Source organism: Bidens hawaiensis, unplaced genomic scaffold (assembly GCF_021521415.1).
Source record: "Bidens hawaiensis isolate Kalapana, Puna unplaced genomic scaffold, B.hawaiensis_p1.1 tig00065401_1, whole genome shotgun sequence".
Classification (NCBI taxonomy): Eukaryota; Viridiplantae; Streptophyta; class Magnoliopsida; order Asterales; family Asteraceae; genus Bidens; species Bidens hawaiensis.
The window spans coordinates 45452-65031 of NW_027501669.1; the positions used below are offsets into that span (position 1 = coordinate 45452).

Here is a 19580-nt window from a genome sequence, read left to right on the forward strand (position 1 = left end):
AGCTCAAACCCGAATAACCCAAAACCCGAATAAATTACCCGAAGAACACCTAATGCACACCACCAGTTGATTGAATATTTATTTTGTATTCCTTAGTCTTTTATTATTAATAAATTGTGTATCATCCCCTAGACAAAAACAAGCCTATGTACTTTAAACTGATTCTTGAACATCCTGCAACTAACAACCTAACCAGCATCTGATACTGTCCACTTTCCCGTCTCCATCATCACATGATGCATGGACCACCTTTACAATAATGCCTCTCTTCATCTTCGTACAGTAACGAATAATGCCTCTCTGTGAATGATCTTCTGAACCATCATGTAACTTTTTGTTATCTAAAACTTTACAAGAAAAGGTTTTCGGAGTCAAGGATTTCAAACCCTACAAATAGCTTGCTATTGGTACTTTGAGAGGGTCTGGGAGGGTAAGACCGGGGATGGGGGCAAACTTTTCCTATTAAAAAAATAAAAAATAAAAGATTGCTTCTACTAGGACACCTGTTCCAGAAACCCTTTCAGAATAAGATATAATTTGACTAAGAAGAACAAAACATCAACAAGACAGAAAGCACTGGCAACCGGATCAAAGTCAATATGGATTTGAATTCTAAGTTGTTCAACACAAGCATGAACGTATGACTTAATACTAGGCCATTGAAGAATTGTTTGTAATATATATATATTTTTTGCAAGAATTGAAGCAATGGTGTTTTGCTAGTTTTCAGTTCCAATGATGATGCCTGAGAGAGGAGCAAAAACACATCTTGTTAACAAAGGAAAATCTCACCAATCTGCATGGTTGACTCATTGGGCAGGAACAAGGTGTGAAACGAGTAAAACCGAGCATTTAAGTCATCTGAGTAGAGGCGAAGAGAATGATGGAATTGAAAAGTCATCTGATAATTTTGGACTACACGAGAAGTTGACCAGTGACTTGAATGTATCAAGAGAATGCCATGCTCAACCTACATATCAGGTGAAATATCACATGTTTTTTAGTGAGAGCAGCTACTTGCCTGCAGAAAACATCCGCAACCCGACAACTTCTTTTGCATCCAAAGATCACTTACCAGGTGAAAAGTCAAAAATGCCCTCATTTTGCGGACAGAATAACCCGGCTCGTTTGAAGACCAGCCCTTCATCAAGCAGCCACCGTTCGCTATATTTTTTTGAAGAACAATACAGAAGAATGCAAAAACATATTGGAACGGGCTTCTTCTCAAATCACGCTGATTCCCGACAAAATGTTGTTCATGATGTGGAGATGACAAAGATGTCGGGTGGTCTACAGTGTTTTTCTAGAACGACTCACAGGCTGTTGCTCACGAAACAGACTGATGTTAATGTATATCAAGCTGTTAAGGAGCTTAACGGCAGCCCTGCGCGTTCTGGTGAGGGCCCACAAGGAGTAAAACTTCAGCTTTTAGATTCTTCACAACAAGAGTCACAGGAAAATGTGGAATATTATAGTGGCGTTAAGAAAAATGAGTCGTCTGCTGATACCAATGCCGTGTGTATGGAGTCTTTTAAGGAGAATCAACTTTCTGGTAAATTTTTTTTCAGTTGTTGCTATTGATGCTTATATTTTTCTTATTTGTCTTGTAGTTGCAAATGTTGTATCATTCGACTCCTGCTGTTTTTAACCTGTATTTTCTAATTTTTTGTTTCAGATGTACATTTGTTGCCGACAAACAAGGTATACTTACCGTGACTTCAATCCTCTTTACTTGAAGGAACTAGTCGTAGTAACTCATGCATATGACAAACGAGCATTGCCATAAAATTATCAGTCATAGCAAGCTAATGGTAGTATATGGGGGTACCCTAAGATGGAGAGGTATAGTAAACAGTACTAAAATAATAGCAGTAAATTCTTTAATAACACAACCGCTGAGTAAGTTATAGTAGTAACGGATAAAAGAGCATAGAGAAATGAATAAGGTAGCACAAACTCCAGCATATGAACTTCTGTAAATGCTAACTATTATAACAAAATGGTTTCGGTTTGAAACAGTCCTCCTTATGGTGAAACCAAACACACTTATGCGTCTAATATATATTAAAAAAAAGGAAAAAGAAAATTATTGTCTTAGTAGACATTAGAAAACAACAATGCTAAAATACTAATCCAGAGTAAAATGATTAATGAGGTAGTAAGCCTTTAAAACACTTTGGGTTTGGTCACTTGGGCTTGGTGAAGCCATCCTTCCTCTGCATTTCTGTAAGAGGCTGTATATATAGGTTTAACATTTTCCAATTCAAATCGATAACTAACGTGTGAAATTTCCCCCTTTAATCATTATTTACTAATTTCTAGCATTTCAGGGCATCATCGTAGACTCGAATATAGAAAGTATCGGTAAATCCAGAAAGCGTAAGATGGATCTGTCTAATATAAACTTGGACATTTCCGCTCTACCTGATGCATCAAGCTCAGCCGAGAAACCTGAGCAATGCATGTCAAGAACTCAAAGTCTAGACATGAACACACTACACTACACTCTTAACCAAACAACTAACTCAAGCTTCAACGAATGCTCAAACAGCAACCGGGGCCCACAACCAGGAGCGCGATGGGTTAAGCGTCTCAAACTGACTGAAGCATCATCATCACGCGGTAAATCAGAAATTCAGACAGGCAAGTCATCTTCAATGGACACAAAACAGGAATGTTGTTGGATTCAAAGGTGGAGTCCGAAACACAAACAAAATCAGAAGACTGACGAAACGTCTAATGTTACAACTGATGAATATCAAAAAAAACAGTTCCCGAGTGTTGCCGCAATGGCGTTAATGGGTAAGGCCATGACAGGGTTGCCACAATGTAAGATGCAGAAACAGGAATCTTTTGCGGTTTGGAATACTAAGCTTTCGATTAGTTACGCTGGAGATATTGCAAATTCGTTTTGTTCTGGATTTGCCTGACAAGATTATCTAGAAATTTATAATAATTATCCAGAATCTATCATGTTAGAAATCAAGATAATCAAGAATGATCAGATCTTCTTGGTTTTGATTTTGTCTCTAGTTAGCGCGGGTGCGGTTACTGTTTTGTCGTTATAAAAATGTTTGTTTGTGCGATGGCTACTGTTTTTTTTTAGTTTTTGGAAGAACACTTGCTACAGATTCTGTAATCTTGACTTCAGTTTAACAGTATTGTGGTCTTAATTATATCAAACATCATTTCATACATCGTAATGGATGGATCAATCTAAACTTGTTACAAGGGCATAACAAATAATAAACGAATGTACCCGTAAAATCTCAAGTTTTGCTTTTATTATAAATTAATATTATAATGGTATGTTGGTCACATACAAGTAGTTAACTTCAGGGGCCAAAAGTAAATATTTCAATAAATGTTGCGAAACTCTTCTAAGAAGAACAAAAAATTCCATTCCGTTTCGGGGACTTGAACCCGGGTCTTTCGGGTGAGAGCCGAATATCCTAACCAACTAGACTACAACAGATTATAACTGGAGTTCGGTTTATTATCTTAAATATGAAAATTTTGAAAAGTATGATCTTTGGTTAAAACTAGTAGTATTACACGGCGCAAGGTGCCAGGGCATGTTAGTGAAACCCAGGGCAATGACAAAGCTCAAGCGTTGTTGGCCTGAGCGTTGAAGTGGTATCACTAATTCGATCAGTTTTCGTTATGTTTATTACGATACCGTTACCAGAAAAATGTCGCAGACCAATAAGACGTCGCAAAGTGGCCCTATAGGGACTATGTGTCACCAAACTTGTCTTTTATATTATTAGTAAAGTAATAGTAATTAGTAATTGTAATAGTAATTGGTGTATTGGAATAAAACGTCTCTAAAATATAAGGGAAAGTTCAAAGCTTGCATGAAAGTAAATGGGTTTTAAATGGTGGACAACCTAAATTCAAACTTGATCTATATTTTACTGTAAGCTAGTTTATGAATTAATGTTTTTTTATTTAATTTCTTTATCATTATTGATTTATTTCCCTGATTTGATTTTGTGACAGTATTTTCTTTTTCATTTGATACTGTAATTTCTGTTTATTTTTTTTAATGTTGGTCGAGCTTATTTGGTAAAGATTTATATGTTACTAAAATTACTAATTTCTTTTTATGAGTTGTATGTGTTATCAGAAAGAATCAATTGATGGAACCAAGACTTTAAACGACGATCATTGTGAGTTAGGTTATTCAGATAGCTAGCTTGAAGCTCACTTGAAACCAATTTGGTTTATAAACAATTCCAGTTCAAGTTGTTCTAGTATCAATTGTTTGGCTGATCAGTTGGTTCGTAGTGTTACAGCTGTGTGAGATTTGAATATTATCAGTTGGTTCGTAGTGTTGAACATAAATCGTCACCTAATTGTTCGTTGGCTTCATCTCCTTCTAGTTAATTTGTTTTTATTTAAGTTGTAATAGTTCTGTAATTTACTTTATTTTTTTAGCTTTGTCTTAACTTATTTCAAATGATTTTATTTATTGACGACTTTTTACACCATGAGACTGTTCAAGTTAACACCTAATATCTTTTTCACCCTCTCCTATAAATTCTAAGAACCAATTATTTAACATAGACCAACATATTATATTTGGTTACATACCTCATTATCTACAACCGGTATTGTATACCTATGTCGCCTACTCATGAACAAAAAGACTCCCATATTGAAGAAACACTAACCGGACCCCGGGCAGATTACTGGTAACCTGGGGGTTGGAGAGCTGTTTCCCACGAGGGGTTAGACCCTTGGAAGATGGTTCTTCTGATAACCTGCAAAACAGACACCGTGAGCTCGTCACTGAGAAGGGGGGGGGTTCCTCCTTGTGACCACCCTCCGGCGTGAGAATCAGACTAGATTGCTCTTTAAATATAAAAGTATATTAAGAGATTGCTAGAGCAGATATCAGGTATATATGATAAGATAAGATGTTGTAAGATGATCATACCATTGGGGTATTTATAGCCGAAGGTAGGTTTCCAAGGGGTTTAGCCGGCCCAACACGCTACCAACTGTAACCTATGCACGTGCCCTGCCTGTGAGTGGTGGATAGGTAGCGGCTGACACAGAGCAGGCGTGTCGTGCACTCTTCCTCTTCTGCCAACTACAGGCTAGGCACGTGGTATGGCAGGAGTTGGTGGGTAGGCGGCGGCTATTGGTCACAGTGCTGTGGCGTGCTGTCTGCCATGCTGCTGTCAGTGAGCTGTCGCATTCTTGGTCAGATCTTTTGTCTGTACCTCGTCAGGTATCACACAAAAGATCCTCCATCATACGGACTGGCTCATTTAGGCGGGAGTTTTCCCCCTCCCGCCTTTGCTCATTCCTTCAGGTGACACTGGGGAGAGTTAAGTGCCTTGTGCGTGTAGCCATGCTGCGCGGGTGGCCAGTCCCTAATGGCTTGTATCCGAGGCTGCGGGGACAGGCGGAGTCCTTCACCATTGGGAGGCATTTCCTGCGGGACCAGCTTGCATACTGCGTGTAAGGAAGTCATGTCTCCGAGCATGGTTGGTTCTGCGGAACCAGTTGGTCTTTGCGCAGACGTCCCTGTTTAAGGTGAGTCTTGCGGGTCCAACTGGGCTCTGCTGGGACCTACCTCTTCAAGTCCCCCCAGTCCAATGTTCGTCTCATGCATGTTTAATAAAGTGAGGTGAACTTTTGGACTTAAGCAGAGGGTTTTGAAAAGGGTTTTTGTAAGGTTTTCCATGGGGATTCTTCCCGCGGAAGTCCTTGTCACTTGCAGAAATGCCCGAGTTTCCTGCTTGGTCTTTGGGTATGATGCGGGTAGGTCTATAACCTCCTCGCAAGTCGGGAGCGTTGAGTCCTACTTGTTTAGATTCTCCATGAGGTTTTGGTGGTTTTGAACATAGTGATCAATTATGTTAAAACCACCAATTCCATCCTAGAGCTTCAAACAACGTAGTTCTCGACGTTCCCGCTATGCGGGGATGTTATTTCCGTTTCCGCAAGCATTGCCCAGAAGATCCTTCTTGGTTTCAATTCCCAGCGGAGCGCTAGGTATGTGAAGGGTTTTGCCTTAACACTGTACCAGCGCTCGTCTTACGGTTACTTTACTTCCAAGGTATTCCTGGCGTCAATTCCTTGCGGTTGCTAGGTATGTGAAGGGTTTTGCCTTTACACTGTACCCGCACCCGTCTTATAGTTACTTGGTTGCCGAGGAATATTTGGCTTCAATTCCCTGCGGGTGCTAGGTATGTGAAGGGTTTTGCCTTTACACTGTACCCGCATCCGTCTTACGGTTACTTGTTCACCAAAGTTTTTACTTGGCTTCAATTCCCTGCGGGTGCTAGGTATGTGAAGGGTTTTGCCTTTACACTGTACCCGCATCCGTCTTACGGTTACTTGTTCACCAAAGTTTACTTGGCTTCAATTCTCTGCGGGTGCTAGGTATGTGAAGGGTTTTGCCTTTACACTGTACCCGCATCCGTCTTACGGTTACTTGTTTGCCAAGGTTTTACTTGGCTTCAATTCCCTGCGGGTGCTAGGTATGTGAAATGTTTTGCCTTCACACTGTACCCGCATCCGTCTTACGGTTACTTGTTTGCCAAGGTAAGGGGTATTTTCCCGCTTTTTTTTTTTTTTTTTTTTTTTTTTTTTTTTTGAATCTTGTCTTCAAATTTTAAACTTGAAATTTGAAGAGTTGGTAGGTGGATAAGAACAACCCAATACCTCAAACGTCGTGTGACGGTTTCTTCTGACGGTGTCAGGACGTGCCAGAAGTTATGGCGACATGACATTATGTGGTCATTCCAGTTGCTTTTTCAGGCGCGTGGGCACGGGATTTCGGGCGCGTAGCCGCGAAATCTCTGGCATACGTCCTTGTGACAGATGTTGCCAGCTTGCTTTTGCCACGCGTCATAGTTTCATTGCACCTTTGATTTCTCTCTCTTCCGTATTAAATTCATCGCATTAATTGCGATTACTATATAAAGGGGGAGAGGGTTATTTGCAATTCACACTTTTCACTTTCATCTCTTCTTCTCAAGTAATTTCCGGCGAATTTTTCTGTTCAGTAAAGCATTACCCTGAAATCTCTTTTCATCTTTCTTCCACCATGTCTTCTCATGATGCTGATGACCAGAAGACTGCTGGCGAATGCCAGTGCTCTCTTCCTGTCGATCTGTACCAGTATATCGTCAGGAAGTTCATGCTCGAGTCTCTCGAGCCTGAGTTTCCTGAACCCCACCATACTGTGTACGATGCCCCTAGTGGCAAGATCGGGGTTTATGCTGCATTCTTTGTCTACGGAAACCTTAGGTTTCCGTTGACAAAGTTTGTGTACCGTGTCCTGGAGAGGCACGGTGTGCACCTGACAGAGGTGCACCCCATGGCCATTGCCAAGGTCCGGCACTTTGAGTGGGTGTGCGGATACTGGGCCTTGAGCCCCTCGTTGACCGTCTGATGACCTTCTACACTTGGAGGTGCATCCAGGGGTGGTACACTCTTACAACCCGTATCAAGGGTTTAAAGATTTGTACCACCGAGCGGAGTCTTCGCTCATGGAGAAGAGAGTTCTTCTTCATATCCGCTCGCGCCATCCCCATCGCCATGAAGTTCAAGAATGGCCAGGCGCTTCCGAACCTTCCCGCCCTCAACTACGAGGAGGCGGAATGGTTCTCGAAGATATCCCGGGTCCAGTCCCCGGTTTTCCGTTTTCCGGAGTCGGCGATGGTGATGCTGGGGATGAGCCGGGTGTGGAAGGCGGCGAATGCGGATAAGGTTCCGATCGTCCTTGAATATGGTTCGAACTCTGTCCCTTATGGTACGTCTTGTTTCATTTTGCTGACTTCGATTTTTTCTAACTTTCTTGTTGATTTCAGAGGGGAACGATCTTCAGTCGCTCCTGAACCCGCGGGAGGAAGATGGTCCCGCGCGGATGGGTACTCGTGCTCTGGACGAGAACGAGTTGCCCATCTTAGAGCAGACCGCGGGTCGGTTCGTGGAGGTTTACCCGCCAGGCCAAGAGATCCTGAGCCACCGACGGCCAGGTAAGCCTATCTTCTACCCTGAACCTCTCAATGCTGTGCCTGCTGCTGGAGTTGACATTTCTTCTTCTGAGGAATCCGCAGAAGGTCCTCCACTGGTGCGGAAGAAAAAGGCTGCCGTCGGGAAAGGCAAGGAGAAGGTGGCCTCTACGGCCGACCCGGTAGTCCTATCTGACTCGGAGTCAGATAGTGCAGAGGTGGCGGGGAAGCCCGGTGGTGAGGAGACCACCGCTCCGGAGGCTGTAGCTGTTACCTCCGGGGAGGCAGCGACGACGACGGTTACCGGTGTCAAGAGGCCGGCTCCATCGGGTTCGCCCCCGCTGGTCCGTACGTTCAAGCTCAAGAAACCCCGTAAGTACCCCCATAATTCTTGTCTAGATTTGTTGTTTCAAATAAATTTTTCTAACACTTTTGCTTGTGCAGGTGTGGATGTTGACGCATTCCAGGGTGGAGTTGGAGCAAGTATTCCCCTGCCAATGAGGGAAGGCTCGGTCAGCCTTCCCGAGGCGTCGACCCAGGCGTCTGCGCCTGCTTCCGTTGGTTCCAGCCTTCCTGAGGCTGTTCCAGCTGAGAAGGTGTCTCCGCCGGCCGTGAGTGCAATTTTTACAGCATCTTTCACGGAGCCGGCGGTTACTGTTGCTGAGGAGGCGACGCCAACAATGGCTACCACAGCGGCTGCCACTATACCTGCGCCACCGGCACCGACGGCCGGACCATCAGGTACGCGCCGGGCTTCCCGCCGATCTATGCCACCTTCCCGTCTGCCTGACCTGTTGGATGGATTTCCTTTAGGTTCAGGTGATGGGTTTGGCGGCTATCGGCCTGTTATTGACCCTACAGGTACGTAGGGCTCTTTTTCCTTTGTATATTTTTGTCATCTTTTCCTAACTGCCTTTGTTTCTTTTGCAGTGTCGAATTCCAATGAAGTGTATGTTCCAAGATGGAACATACGCCGAGGAACAACCCTTCGCACCCCTGTGGAGTGCGTGGATTGGGCTCGCCACGCTGCTCCTCATGGTGCGTTGGGGGAAGCCATGGCTAGCTACCAGGAGGGTAGGCTAACCAATGAGCTTCGGGTTCTCCAAGCCCGGATGCAGCCCCGCGTCGAGCTGCTTTGTCGTGAAAACGACAAGTTAAAAGCAGCTCGCGCCAAAGAAATATCTGAGACGCGGGCTCTGCGGGAGGAGAACCGGCAGTTGGCCGCTGCCGCCGCCGAGAAGGAGAGAGCATTCAAGGCCCTCGAGGTTGAAGTCCAGGCGCGACTCGAGGCCCGCTCCAAGGCTGCCCAAGCTGTGAATGAACAGCTTCGGCTGGCTAAGGAGACTGCGCGAAACTCAACTGAGAGGGCTGCCAAGGCTGAAGCTGTTGCTGAGCCGCTTCGCGAAGAGAATGAGCAGCTTAAATGCAAATTAAAGGCTCTTCAGCATGCTCATGACGCCCTGGCAATGGAAGATGCCAAGAAGCTGCAGGAGATCCTTGACCAGAGGGGGGTGCTTGACCGCACTGAAAGGAAACTCAAAAGCGTCGAAGAGGCTGCCGCCAAGGAAGTTCAACTTGCCAACCTTGATAAAAGCGGAGCCGAACGTGCTTACAAAGAAAGTCAAGCTACCCTCCAATGGCTGCTTCGAGAAGCGTTGCCTCAGGTATCTTTATCTTTTTCTTTACGCTTTCCGCTCGTAATTAGAAAATGTTCTAACTTGTATTCTTTTGTAGGTTGTGCGTCGGGTCCTTTCAGAGACCTCTTATGACGATGCGATGAGCGCAGCCCTCAACGCTTCTCATGAGGATGGGGAGAAGACTGGCTTCCTGCTTGGTCTAGGGTTTGCTGAGAGAGGCTTTCCGCCCTCCAACTTCCCTTTATTCAATGTTAATACTGAAGCTGCTTATGACCAAGCTGTGAACCAGTACGCTGCCTTCCCGCATCCAGTGGTGGAGAAGGTGAATGAAGCTGCTGCTGCTGATGATGGGCTAAACATCCTTAAGGCTTTCCTTGGGCAGCCGCGCTCTGACGGTGCTGGTCCAAGCGGAGGTGGCCCTGAAGCCTGATCCTGAAGATCCCTTCCCACTGCTAGGATAGACTTAGCTTTGTATAGATTTCTTTTAGGCGGGTAGTTACCCGGCCACTGTTGTAATATATCATTGAAATATACGATTGTTATTCCTTTCATTGGATTCTTTGCTTTATAAACTTATGACTTGCATACTTAGTTTAAAATAGCAATTTTCCAAGTGTTTAGAATAAGTTAACCTGTGAACGTGGTTGATGGGTTAAAGTTTTGCTTCCTCTTTCGTGATTGTGCGGGTAGACCCGTCACTTGCACTTAGTAGGATGGCATAACTTTACCCATATCTGACCTGCGTGTAGGTTTACCTGTTGAGGATAAGTTAACCTTTGAACGTGGCTGATAATAGGTGTGAAGTTTTGCTTCCTCTTTCGTGATTGTGCGGGTAGACCCGTCACTTGCACTTAGTAGGATGGCATAACTTTACCCATATCTGACCTGCGTATAGGTTTACCTTTTCCTCTTAAGAATTTTGAACCGTCCCACGCGCGGTTGTTGATAGGTTGGTGCAGTTCCCTCGAATGATTCATGCGGATAGACCAGCACTTTCATATGGTAACTTTTTTCCCCTTCAACTGACCTGCGTGAAGGTTTATCATGCTTTTTGGGTTCGTGCGGGTAGGACCGCCTTCCCATGCAATGACGTTTTTTGTAATTATGCGGTGAAAACCGGCATATTAGTGTGTACAAAAGTATAAATGTAAATCATCAGCTTCGACGTTTGAAAGAGAATCATTTCCATTAGAAGTGGCTCTTGGCCTTTTCTGTACAAATTGGAATTGATTACATGCAAACTGTGTAATTGAACTCCCTTCCATGTTGGGACAGGAGTGCCATCGAGCCGACACGCACCTGTTTCGGGATCTCGTTCTTTACGCAGCATGTAGTCTCCATATTGAAGCTGATTTTTTATTCGTGTTTACCCCAGCCATGGTTCCACACGCACCTGCCTGCCTGCTTAGCTTTTATTTCGCCACGAGGTGCGCGAGCGTCCCATCTCTGACGAATGTTTCGACCATGTCTTTTACGTCTATGCATTCTTCAGTGTTGTGGCCTTTTGTTCTGTGATAGTCACAGTACTTGCTCCGATCAGCATCGTGACGATGTCGGATTACTGGAGGCTTTGGCCATGGGAGCTCTTCAGTAGCAAATATGTCAGTGACGCTTTTGGTAAGTGGCGTCCATCTGGAGTTCCGGTGCAGCTTTACATTATCCCTTTCACCCAATCGGTGCTGTAAGCCGGATGAGGTGTCAAAGTTTACCCTTGACTGCCAAATGCCTTGCTTCCGTTTTTTGTTCAATTGGGCGGTGAGGACGTTGTCCTCTCTCGTCCTCTGGGTGTAAAGGTTTGTGCTCTGCGGAAGGTCTCTACCCAGTTGCTTCTCCGTTTCCGCATAGCGTTTGGCTGCTGTCATGATGCCATCCCATGTGGATGGCATTCCATCTTTACCCGTTAGGGTGCGGATAAGCTCTGGGTCCTGCGCGCCCTGGATGAAGGCTGCGCGAACAAGATCCTCGCTGATATTGCCCAAACTTAACTTCTTTGAGTTGAAGCGAGTGATGAAGTTTGGCAGAGATTCATCTTCTTCCCGTATGCATTTGAGGATTGTCCATTGCTCCTCGGTATACTTTCGCTGCTGGCTGAAGTGTTGGCTAAACTTCTGCTGGAAGTCTGCCCAGTCGTAAATGTGGTTAACCGGTAAACGATCAAACCAAACCCTAGCAGCCCCCACCAGCGTCATTTGAAACATGTAACACCACGTGGGTTCCGTCCAGTTGCTGACGGTTGCCCCTGCTATGAACCTGTTCAAATGGTCGTCTGGGTCAGATATACCATCATAAGTGCCTATGTTGGGCATTTGTTTGGCACTTTTTGGGGCAATTGCTTCCGCAATGTCCCTTGCAAATTTGGACGTTCCCGCATTTGCAACGTTTGGTCTGAACGTTTTGGAGAAGTCTCGTGAACTTCCACCTGTATTTTTTGGTTTGAAGGCTTGTCCAAACTGCCTTTTCGGTTGGGGTTCCGTTTCCTTACGCTTCCCTTTCGCCCTGTGGCGAGGGTTTACGTCGGAGTCGGATTCCTCCGAGTCAAAGCATTCGAACTCGTCGGCCTGTTGCACGGAACGCAAGCGTTCGTCCAACTCAGCCTGGAATTCCTTTTGCCGTGTTTCCGCCCATGCCTTAACTTCATCAAGAGTTTGGTGGGGGAGCCTTCGTTTCTCAAACTGGGTATCAGTGGACCTCAGTAGACGATCTTTTACTGCACTTGCCCCAGCTTGAGTAACTGGGGTAGTGTTCGTAAAATTTGCTTCACTTGGCCCGACTTGGGTAGCCGGGGTAGTGTTTGTAAAAACTGTGTTGCCGGTGTTCTCCCCAGTAGCTGGAGTTGTGGTTACCGGAATTTCTCTAACCATCTTTGAAGTTTGAAAAAACTGGAGAAAAATGTAGTTCTAGCTTTATGCACGGATGGCGCCAATGAAGAAACACTAACCGGACCCCGGGCAGATTACTGGTAACCTGGGGGCTGGAGAGCTGTTTCCCACGAGGGGTTAGACCCTTGGAAGATGGTTCTTCTGATAACCTGCAAAACAGACACCGTGAGCTCGTCACTGAGAAGGGGGGGTTCCTCCTTGTGACCACCCTCCGGCGTGAGAATCAGACTAGATTGCTCTTTAAATATAAAAGTATATTAAGAGATTGCTAGAGCAGATATCAGGTATATATGATAAGATAAGATGTTGTAAGATGATCATACCATTGGGGTATTTATAGCCGAAGGTAGGTTTCCAAGGGGTTTAGCCGGCCCAACACGCTACCAACTGTAACCTATGCACGTGCCCTGCCTGTGAGTGGTGGATAGGTAGCGGCTGACACAGAGCAGGCGTGTCGTGCACTCTTCCTCTTCTGCCAACTACAGGCTAGGCACGTGGTATGGCAGGAGTTGGTGGGTAGGCGGCGGCTATTGGTCACAGTGCTGTGGCGTGCTGTCTGCCATGCTGCTGTCAGTGAGCTGTCGCATTCTTGGTCAGATCTTTTGTCTGTACCTCGTCAGGTATCACACAAAAGATCCTCCATCATACGGACTGGCTCATTTAGGCGGGAGTTTTCCCCCTCCCGCCTTTGCTCATTCCTTCAGGTGACACTGGGGAGAGTTAAGTGCCTTGTGCGTGTAGCCATGCTGCGCGGGTGGCCAGTCCCTAATGGCTTGTATCCGAGGCTGCGGGGACAGGCGGAGTCCTTCACCATTGGGAGGCATTTCCTGCGGGACCAGCTTGCATACTGCGTGTAAGGACGTCATGTCTCCGAGCATGGTTGGTTCTGCGGAACCAGTTGGTCTTTGCGCAGACGTCCCTGTTTAAGGTGAGTCTTGCGGGTCCAACTGGGCTCTGCTGGGACCTACCTCTTCACATATATAAAGAAGTAAAAATTATATATAATTTATAATATATTTAAAATTCGATCTAGATATTCAAATATAAAAGCGAATTAATGAAGTTTTATCATATTGGTATTTACCTAACTAGCTTTTTTTCTGTTTTTTACTAACTTTGTTTTGATGATTTGTTTATTTTTTCACTAGGTTTTGAACCTGATAAAAATATAAGCTTTACTATTTGAAATAAATAAACAAAATTAAAGATAAAAAAATAAAATATATCGTACAAACAATAAGAAGTCTGGAATCTCAAATTAATAAATTTGATAAAATCTCTTTATATACAACATTTGTTGTTTTATCACAAGTATTCAAATCGTCATCCAGTATAAACAAATTTAGAACATGTCTGTTGTTACCCTAAATAATGCAACATATAACGTTTATGAGAAAAAACTGGGTATCGAAGGAACAAAACAACGTCAGAAAAAGACTGCTCTTCACTATTTTCTACTTGTTTTTCATATTTCTAATTGTTTGATCTTCATTCAATGTTTTACTTTCATTTTCATGATTATTTTATAACCAGTGGCGGATCCAGAAAATTTTCTTGCAGGGGTCAGAAAACTTTTGAGTCAGTACTCAGTTGCTTATCGCTATATAATATTTTCTTCGGTCCAGTTCGGTTTTACGGGTCGGGTCAAATCGGTATATATTTTTCGATCCGCTTGGGTCTTTTAAGTCGAGTTAAGTCGGGCTGGGTCATGTAAAGAAAATATAATCACACAACATATCATATTACCATATAACAAAAAAAACACATGATACGTTATTAGTTATGCATAATTAAAATACAAAAACATTATTCGTTCATATTCATATATTAAAAAAATATAAAAGCAAAACAAATGCTTATTAAAAGTTAAAAAGTTAATTAATCATATACGAAATAAATGGGCAAGTAATTTTGGGGGAAAAAACATACTGACTTTTATTAAATATTAGGTTATAAGTAAATTAACTCAAAAATAAATAAATGTTTTGTTGACATTATCTTTATTTTTACATGTCTTATTAAATTTTGGTAAAATAATGGCATGTGAAAGAGAGTTAATAAAGGCCCATTACATTCTTAAAATGTTAAATTAGGTAATCTTCTTTCTTTTCTTCTTTAACTGCAACATGAGAATAATTTTTTGCGTCGGCTACTAGAAAATATGGTTGGTTTAGTCTTTTCTTTTCATCTCAAGTTCTCTCTGTTGGTGGTCGTTCTCAAATCCACAGGGGTCGGTGTCAAAATTTCATAAGGGTCGACCGGAATTTTAATACATATACACCACTAAACTTTTTTTCTCACATGGGTCAACCGACACCCCTACCACTAAGGTACCTCCGCTACTGTTTATAACCCAATTGTCAAAATTATTTTGTCCATTACCAATTGAAAGCTAGTATGAATGAAATGAAATATTAGAATATTAGAATGGTAAATTAACTATTTTATAACCTAATTGTTAAAATGATTTCAGCCCATAACCTATGACAAGCATGAATTAAAAAGAATAGAAATTAGAAATTAAGATTTAATATAATTATTACATATCATTACCATTAATTTTTTCTATTAGTGAAGTAAAATTCAAACAGTTACATGCGCTTTACTAACCAGGTTTATTATTAATTGATTTTACTTTTATTATAGTTTATACAAGGAAAACAAAACTTGTAAAACCATATAAGATTTTGAATAAGGTAAATTATCTCATGTAACGTAAAACAAATACAGGATTTTATTGTTATCATGTACTTTATAATTTGCAATAAATAACTTGTTGCAAGCCATATTTTCTTTCCCGTGGATTGTACCCTTTATAGCATAAAACTAAATCAGACATAAAAACCTCAATAAATTTCATCTTTTTAGCATTTAATGAGAATAAATACTTCCATATCTCTTGGCAAATATAATAAAAAGTTACTAGGCTATTGACCCGTGTACGACACGGGTGGAAATATAGAAATCGTCTAACAAACATAAATAATTTTAATTGACAAGATAATTTGTAGTATATTTTTAGGGAAGACAACATGATATTTATTACGTACGTAACTTAAATACACAAATAAATGTAATGTAAAATCATTGAAACATGAAAAAATGTATAAAAACATATATATTTCATCAATAAATATTGTAATAAATACTGCAAACACATAGAACTAAAAGTTAAAAAGATGTTTGGGTTTGCTTAATATGTTAGAGGAAAAGTTTCATAAGTCACAAGGTTGTAACTTATAAATTTTCCATAAGTCATAAGTAAAAATAAGGAATCCCAAACAACCTCATAATATAGAACTTAAGGACTTAACATAAGAAATTATATTGTTAAAAAGATAACTGAAACTCATCATGTCGGTCGTCTGTACGAAGCATCATGTCAAATAATATGTACAGGTTATATAAATTCCAGCAAAATCGATCCATTTAAACCATGATCATGAGCAAGTACATAAATATTAGAAATTCAGAAGAATTACGTGAAGGGGCCGTGATAATACAGTGGATGTAAGCGTTATCCGCAATGATTGGGCGTAAAGCGTCATTTTCCAACTCGATCTAATCCATTCGTTCTTAGAGCTATTTACTCGATCGCAGACTTTTCTGGATAAATAGTTTAGCTTTAACCATGTTAATGATCTCACCTTATTGGCTGATAAAGAATCAAAGTGAATTTTCAGGAAAAACCTTTGAAAATTTTCAGTCGCTCCACCGACTGGAACACTTAGCGGAGGTTTTAGAAATTGGTTAATAGGTAAAGATACATATACTTGATGAAATTATAATGTAATTGGATTTAGACGAATTGGCTAGGTATTTATAATGGACCCAAAAAATGCTGTCGATTGTACCGAGGAAAGTAAACTAAGGCAATGTTAAAATTTGTAGAAAATAATATATTTTCTAAAAATTCATAACTTTAATAGAAATTTTAGTAGATAGTATATTTTCTAAAATTCATAACTTTAATAGAAAATAATATATTTTCTAAACAATATACTTTAAAATTTTAGTAGATAGTATTCATCACATTCACTTAAATAAACATAATAATTTAATTAGATTTAGGTTGGTGGCATTATTACACCTTATGTTATACTTTTTTTATTTATTACATGCTAACAAAAACAACCAAAGCTGAATTTCGGCATTAAGCGTTAAAATGCATTATGGACGGGTAAAGACCGTCACCTACAACAAATTTGTAACCTAATACCTTGATATTTCTATTAAAATAATATTGAATTCCCCGAAACTCCATGTTGACGTTATCGCAAGTGATTAACCTAAAACCATGTAAAAGCATGTTGCAAAAAAAGAAAAAGAAAAAAAAAGATCGAACATAAGATAATATTTTAGTTTTTTAATTTACTTATGAATGGGATAATTTTGATTTTGGCAAGTGTGTATGAAAGCAAAGCAGGCTCGTAATCGATGTAACCTACATGACCCAACCCAACCTAAAATTAAATTAGCCAATGTTGGCGGATTCAAAAACAATAATAGTAATAGATATTTTATTTTGGTCCATCAACATGTTACCAAAATCGGCCTTTCATTAGTGAACAGGTTGAAATTCACACTTTTACTCAAAACGTGATGATCACATTAAAAGACTCAAGGAACCATTATATTTATACTTAAGACCTTAGGTAATTTTTTTTCTACTTACATTGGACAAACCATTTAAATTATATAAGTTATAAATTATAAAAATAGAAAAGTAGCGTATTACATTAAAAAAGATGAATTTAATTTACATTTATAATTTACAAAATTATAAACAAATCAAAAATCTTTAAAAGTTTTCTTAACGAATACATTACAAAATGAATAGAACAACATAACGTACCTAGATATTGGGATTGTTTTGATGAACCTAGTGGATTAGCACAAAACATATGATTTAAAATGAAATAATGTTTAAATGAGTGTATTACATTTATAACATGATGGAGCTTATAAAATGTTATGAATTTTGTTTACATTAATGCTTTTCAAAACTAAGCTTCAACTATTTAGTGGAGAGATTAAAGTGTACATGAAAAATAATTAAAGTGTAGAGAAAAAGAAGAGCTTTAAAAGTAAATTATTAATTTAATTTTGAATTATTAAATTGTAAATAAATTTTAAGAATCCTAGTTATTTTTAGAAAATACTAAAATCAACCAATAGAAATTGGCTAGATTGTATGTTTTTAATAGTATATATATATATATATATATAGATAGATAGATATATATAGATTTATAACATGATGAAGCTTATAAAATGTTATGAATTTTGTTTACATTAATGCTTTTTAAAACTAAGCTTCTAACTATTTAGTGAAGAGATTAAAGTGTACATGGAAAATAATTAAAGTGTAGAGAAAAAGAGGAGCTTTCAAAGTAAATTATTAATTTAATTTTGAATTATTAAATTGTAAATAAATTTTAAGAATCCTAGTTATTTTTAGAAAGTACTAAAGTCAACCAATAGAAATTGGCTAGATTGTATTTTTTTAATAGTATATATAGATTGGCCAAAAATGATATATATGCATAGAATAAAGTGGAAGTCTACTCAAATATGCGAGCATCCAAGCCATCTTCCCAATCCTTGTCTCATCGTTTCCCGACTTTTGTTTATTTATTAAGTTTCTTTGATCTTTGACAAATATATTATTGTGGTTATTAATACCTAATATAGATTAGACTTTTTCTTCAAGTTATCTTCTCCTATATATAAAATTTCATTATACCTCATTGTAATACCCACCTAATTAATTAAATCTCCATCTTTCTCACTATATATTGATCGTTGTGATCATTGGCAAAACTGAAAAGATTGTAAGAATGATCATATTAAAATGAGCAAGCATGAGAATTTTAATGATATTCATGCTAATAATGTGATCGACCACCAGAAATGGAAAATGGGTTGATCACATATGAGAACAAAATATGAAATACAAATGTGAAATCACATAATCGCTTGAAACAATAATACAATGTTCTCTCATATTTATAGTCTTGTACTAAAGAAGCATAATACATATACGATCATAAAACTAAAGTTCATGGATAATGATTATCTAATGGCGTGGCCGGTTAGTCCACATCAAGTCAATGATGTGAAATATATTGACGAACCAAAATATTCTTCGTGATAATTGAACATACAAAGTTTGCTCTCAAGTGAAATTACTTATTTACCAACTATAGTAGGGAGCAAATCCATAAATATACTAGAAATTATAATGGGTATAAATATCCCAACATGATACCATTTAGTGATCAATGCATCGTCGAAATTGTTATCAAATTCATAACTTGAAGTTGTATGATTTGTGTCTTAGAAAATGGGATAGCAAACACATTATTCCAGATTATCATATTTATTTTGGTAATAACGTGAAATTTAATTCTCAGGTTATCAATGATGACTTAAATAAGTATATGGAACTTCTGCCTTGTGTTCACACATCTACAGTTGATTTCTAAGCAAGTGATCATGAGAGCAACAATTTATGTTTGCATAAAGGTACATGTGATTTTACATGTATAACATTAATTCACATTAAGCCAACAAGTTATCACACTTCCACCCCATTATAGTTGGTTTTTTGTCAGAAACCAAATAAATGTCTTAAATGTTTTTCGTTGTGCAGAATTATTGAAATCAACCCACGACAACACACAAAAAAGACCTTAAATGAAGTTGGGAATATATATATTCGGTATGAATTTATAATACTCTGAGCCATTTATGAAAGATATGTTATAGCTCAATGATTTTCATTTTAAGTGAACTAAAATTCACAACTTTAGGGGGAGACTAAAAGCAGTTGGAAAAAGAATGAGTAAGAATGAATTATCATTGATCCTCAAAGGTAAACATGCGAACGGAAAAAAAATCAAATGATAATTTAATTACAAAGATTACTGAATTAGTTATTAGATGTTTTCACTGACCTAAATAGAGTGACTAACTAAGTCACATATACCAACTGCAGATGCTCCAATTAATAAATATCCCATAAGGACAAAAGCATATTGATAATGAGTCTAACGCAGGCGACACGCATGGTAGACCGATCGGTT

The 19580-nt window shown here is 39.8% G+C and overlaps 1 protein-coding gene and 1 non-coding gene across 2 annotated transcripts; one reads left to right on the forward strand and one right to left on the reverse strand.

Moving 5' to 3' along the window:
- Nucleotides 1-617: 617 nt before the first annotated feature.
- Nucleotides 618-2930, forward strand: LOC143604508 (uncharacterized). The gene is made up of 3 exons (XM_077080964.1): nucleotides 618-1552; nucleotides 1676-1701; nucleotides 2331-2930. The coding sequence occupies exons 1-3, from the start codon at nucleotides 736-738 to the stop codon at nucleotides 2928-2930; spliced, it is 1443 nt and encodes a 480-aa protein (XP_076937079.1). The 5' UTR covers nucleotides 618-735.
- Nucleotides 2931-3402: 472 nt separating this feature from the next.
- On the reverse strand, nucleotides 3403-3475 carry TRNAE-CUC (transfer RNA glutamic acid (anticodon CUC)). The gene has a single exon. It is a non-coding gene; the product is annotated as a tRNA-Glu (tRNA).
- Between the last annotated feature and the right edge of the window lie 16105 nt (nucleotides 3476-19580).

What these genes read in the sequence shown, in the direction of transcription:
- LOC143604508 (XM_077080964.1), top strand. Translation starts at nt 736, where the DNA reads ATGATGATGCCTGAGAGAGGAGCAAAAACACATCTTGTTAACAAAGGA. An exon ending in TAAGGAGAATCAACTTTCTG is followed by an intron (nt 1,553 to 1,675) that starts GTAAATTTTTTT and finishes TTTTTGTTTCAG; the next exon opens with ATGTACATTTGTTGCCGACA. An exon ending in ATTTGTTGCCGACAAACAAG is followed by an intron (nt 1,702 to 2,330) that starts GTATACTTACCG and finishes CTAGCATTTCAG; the next exon opens with GGCATCATCGTAGACTCGAA.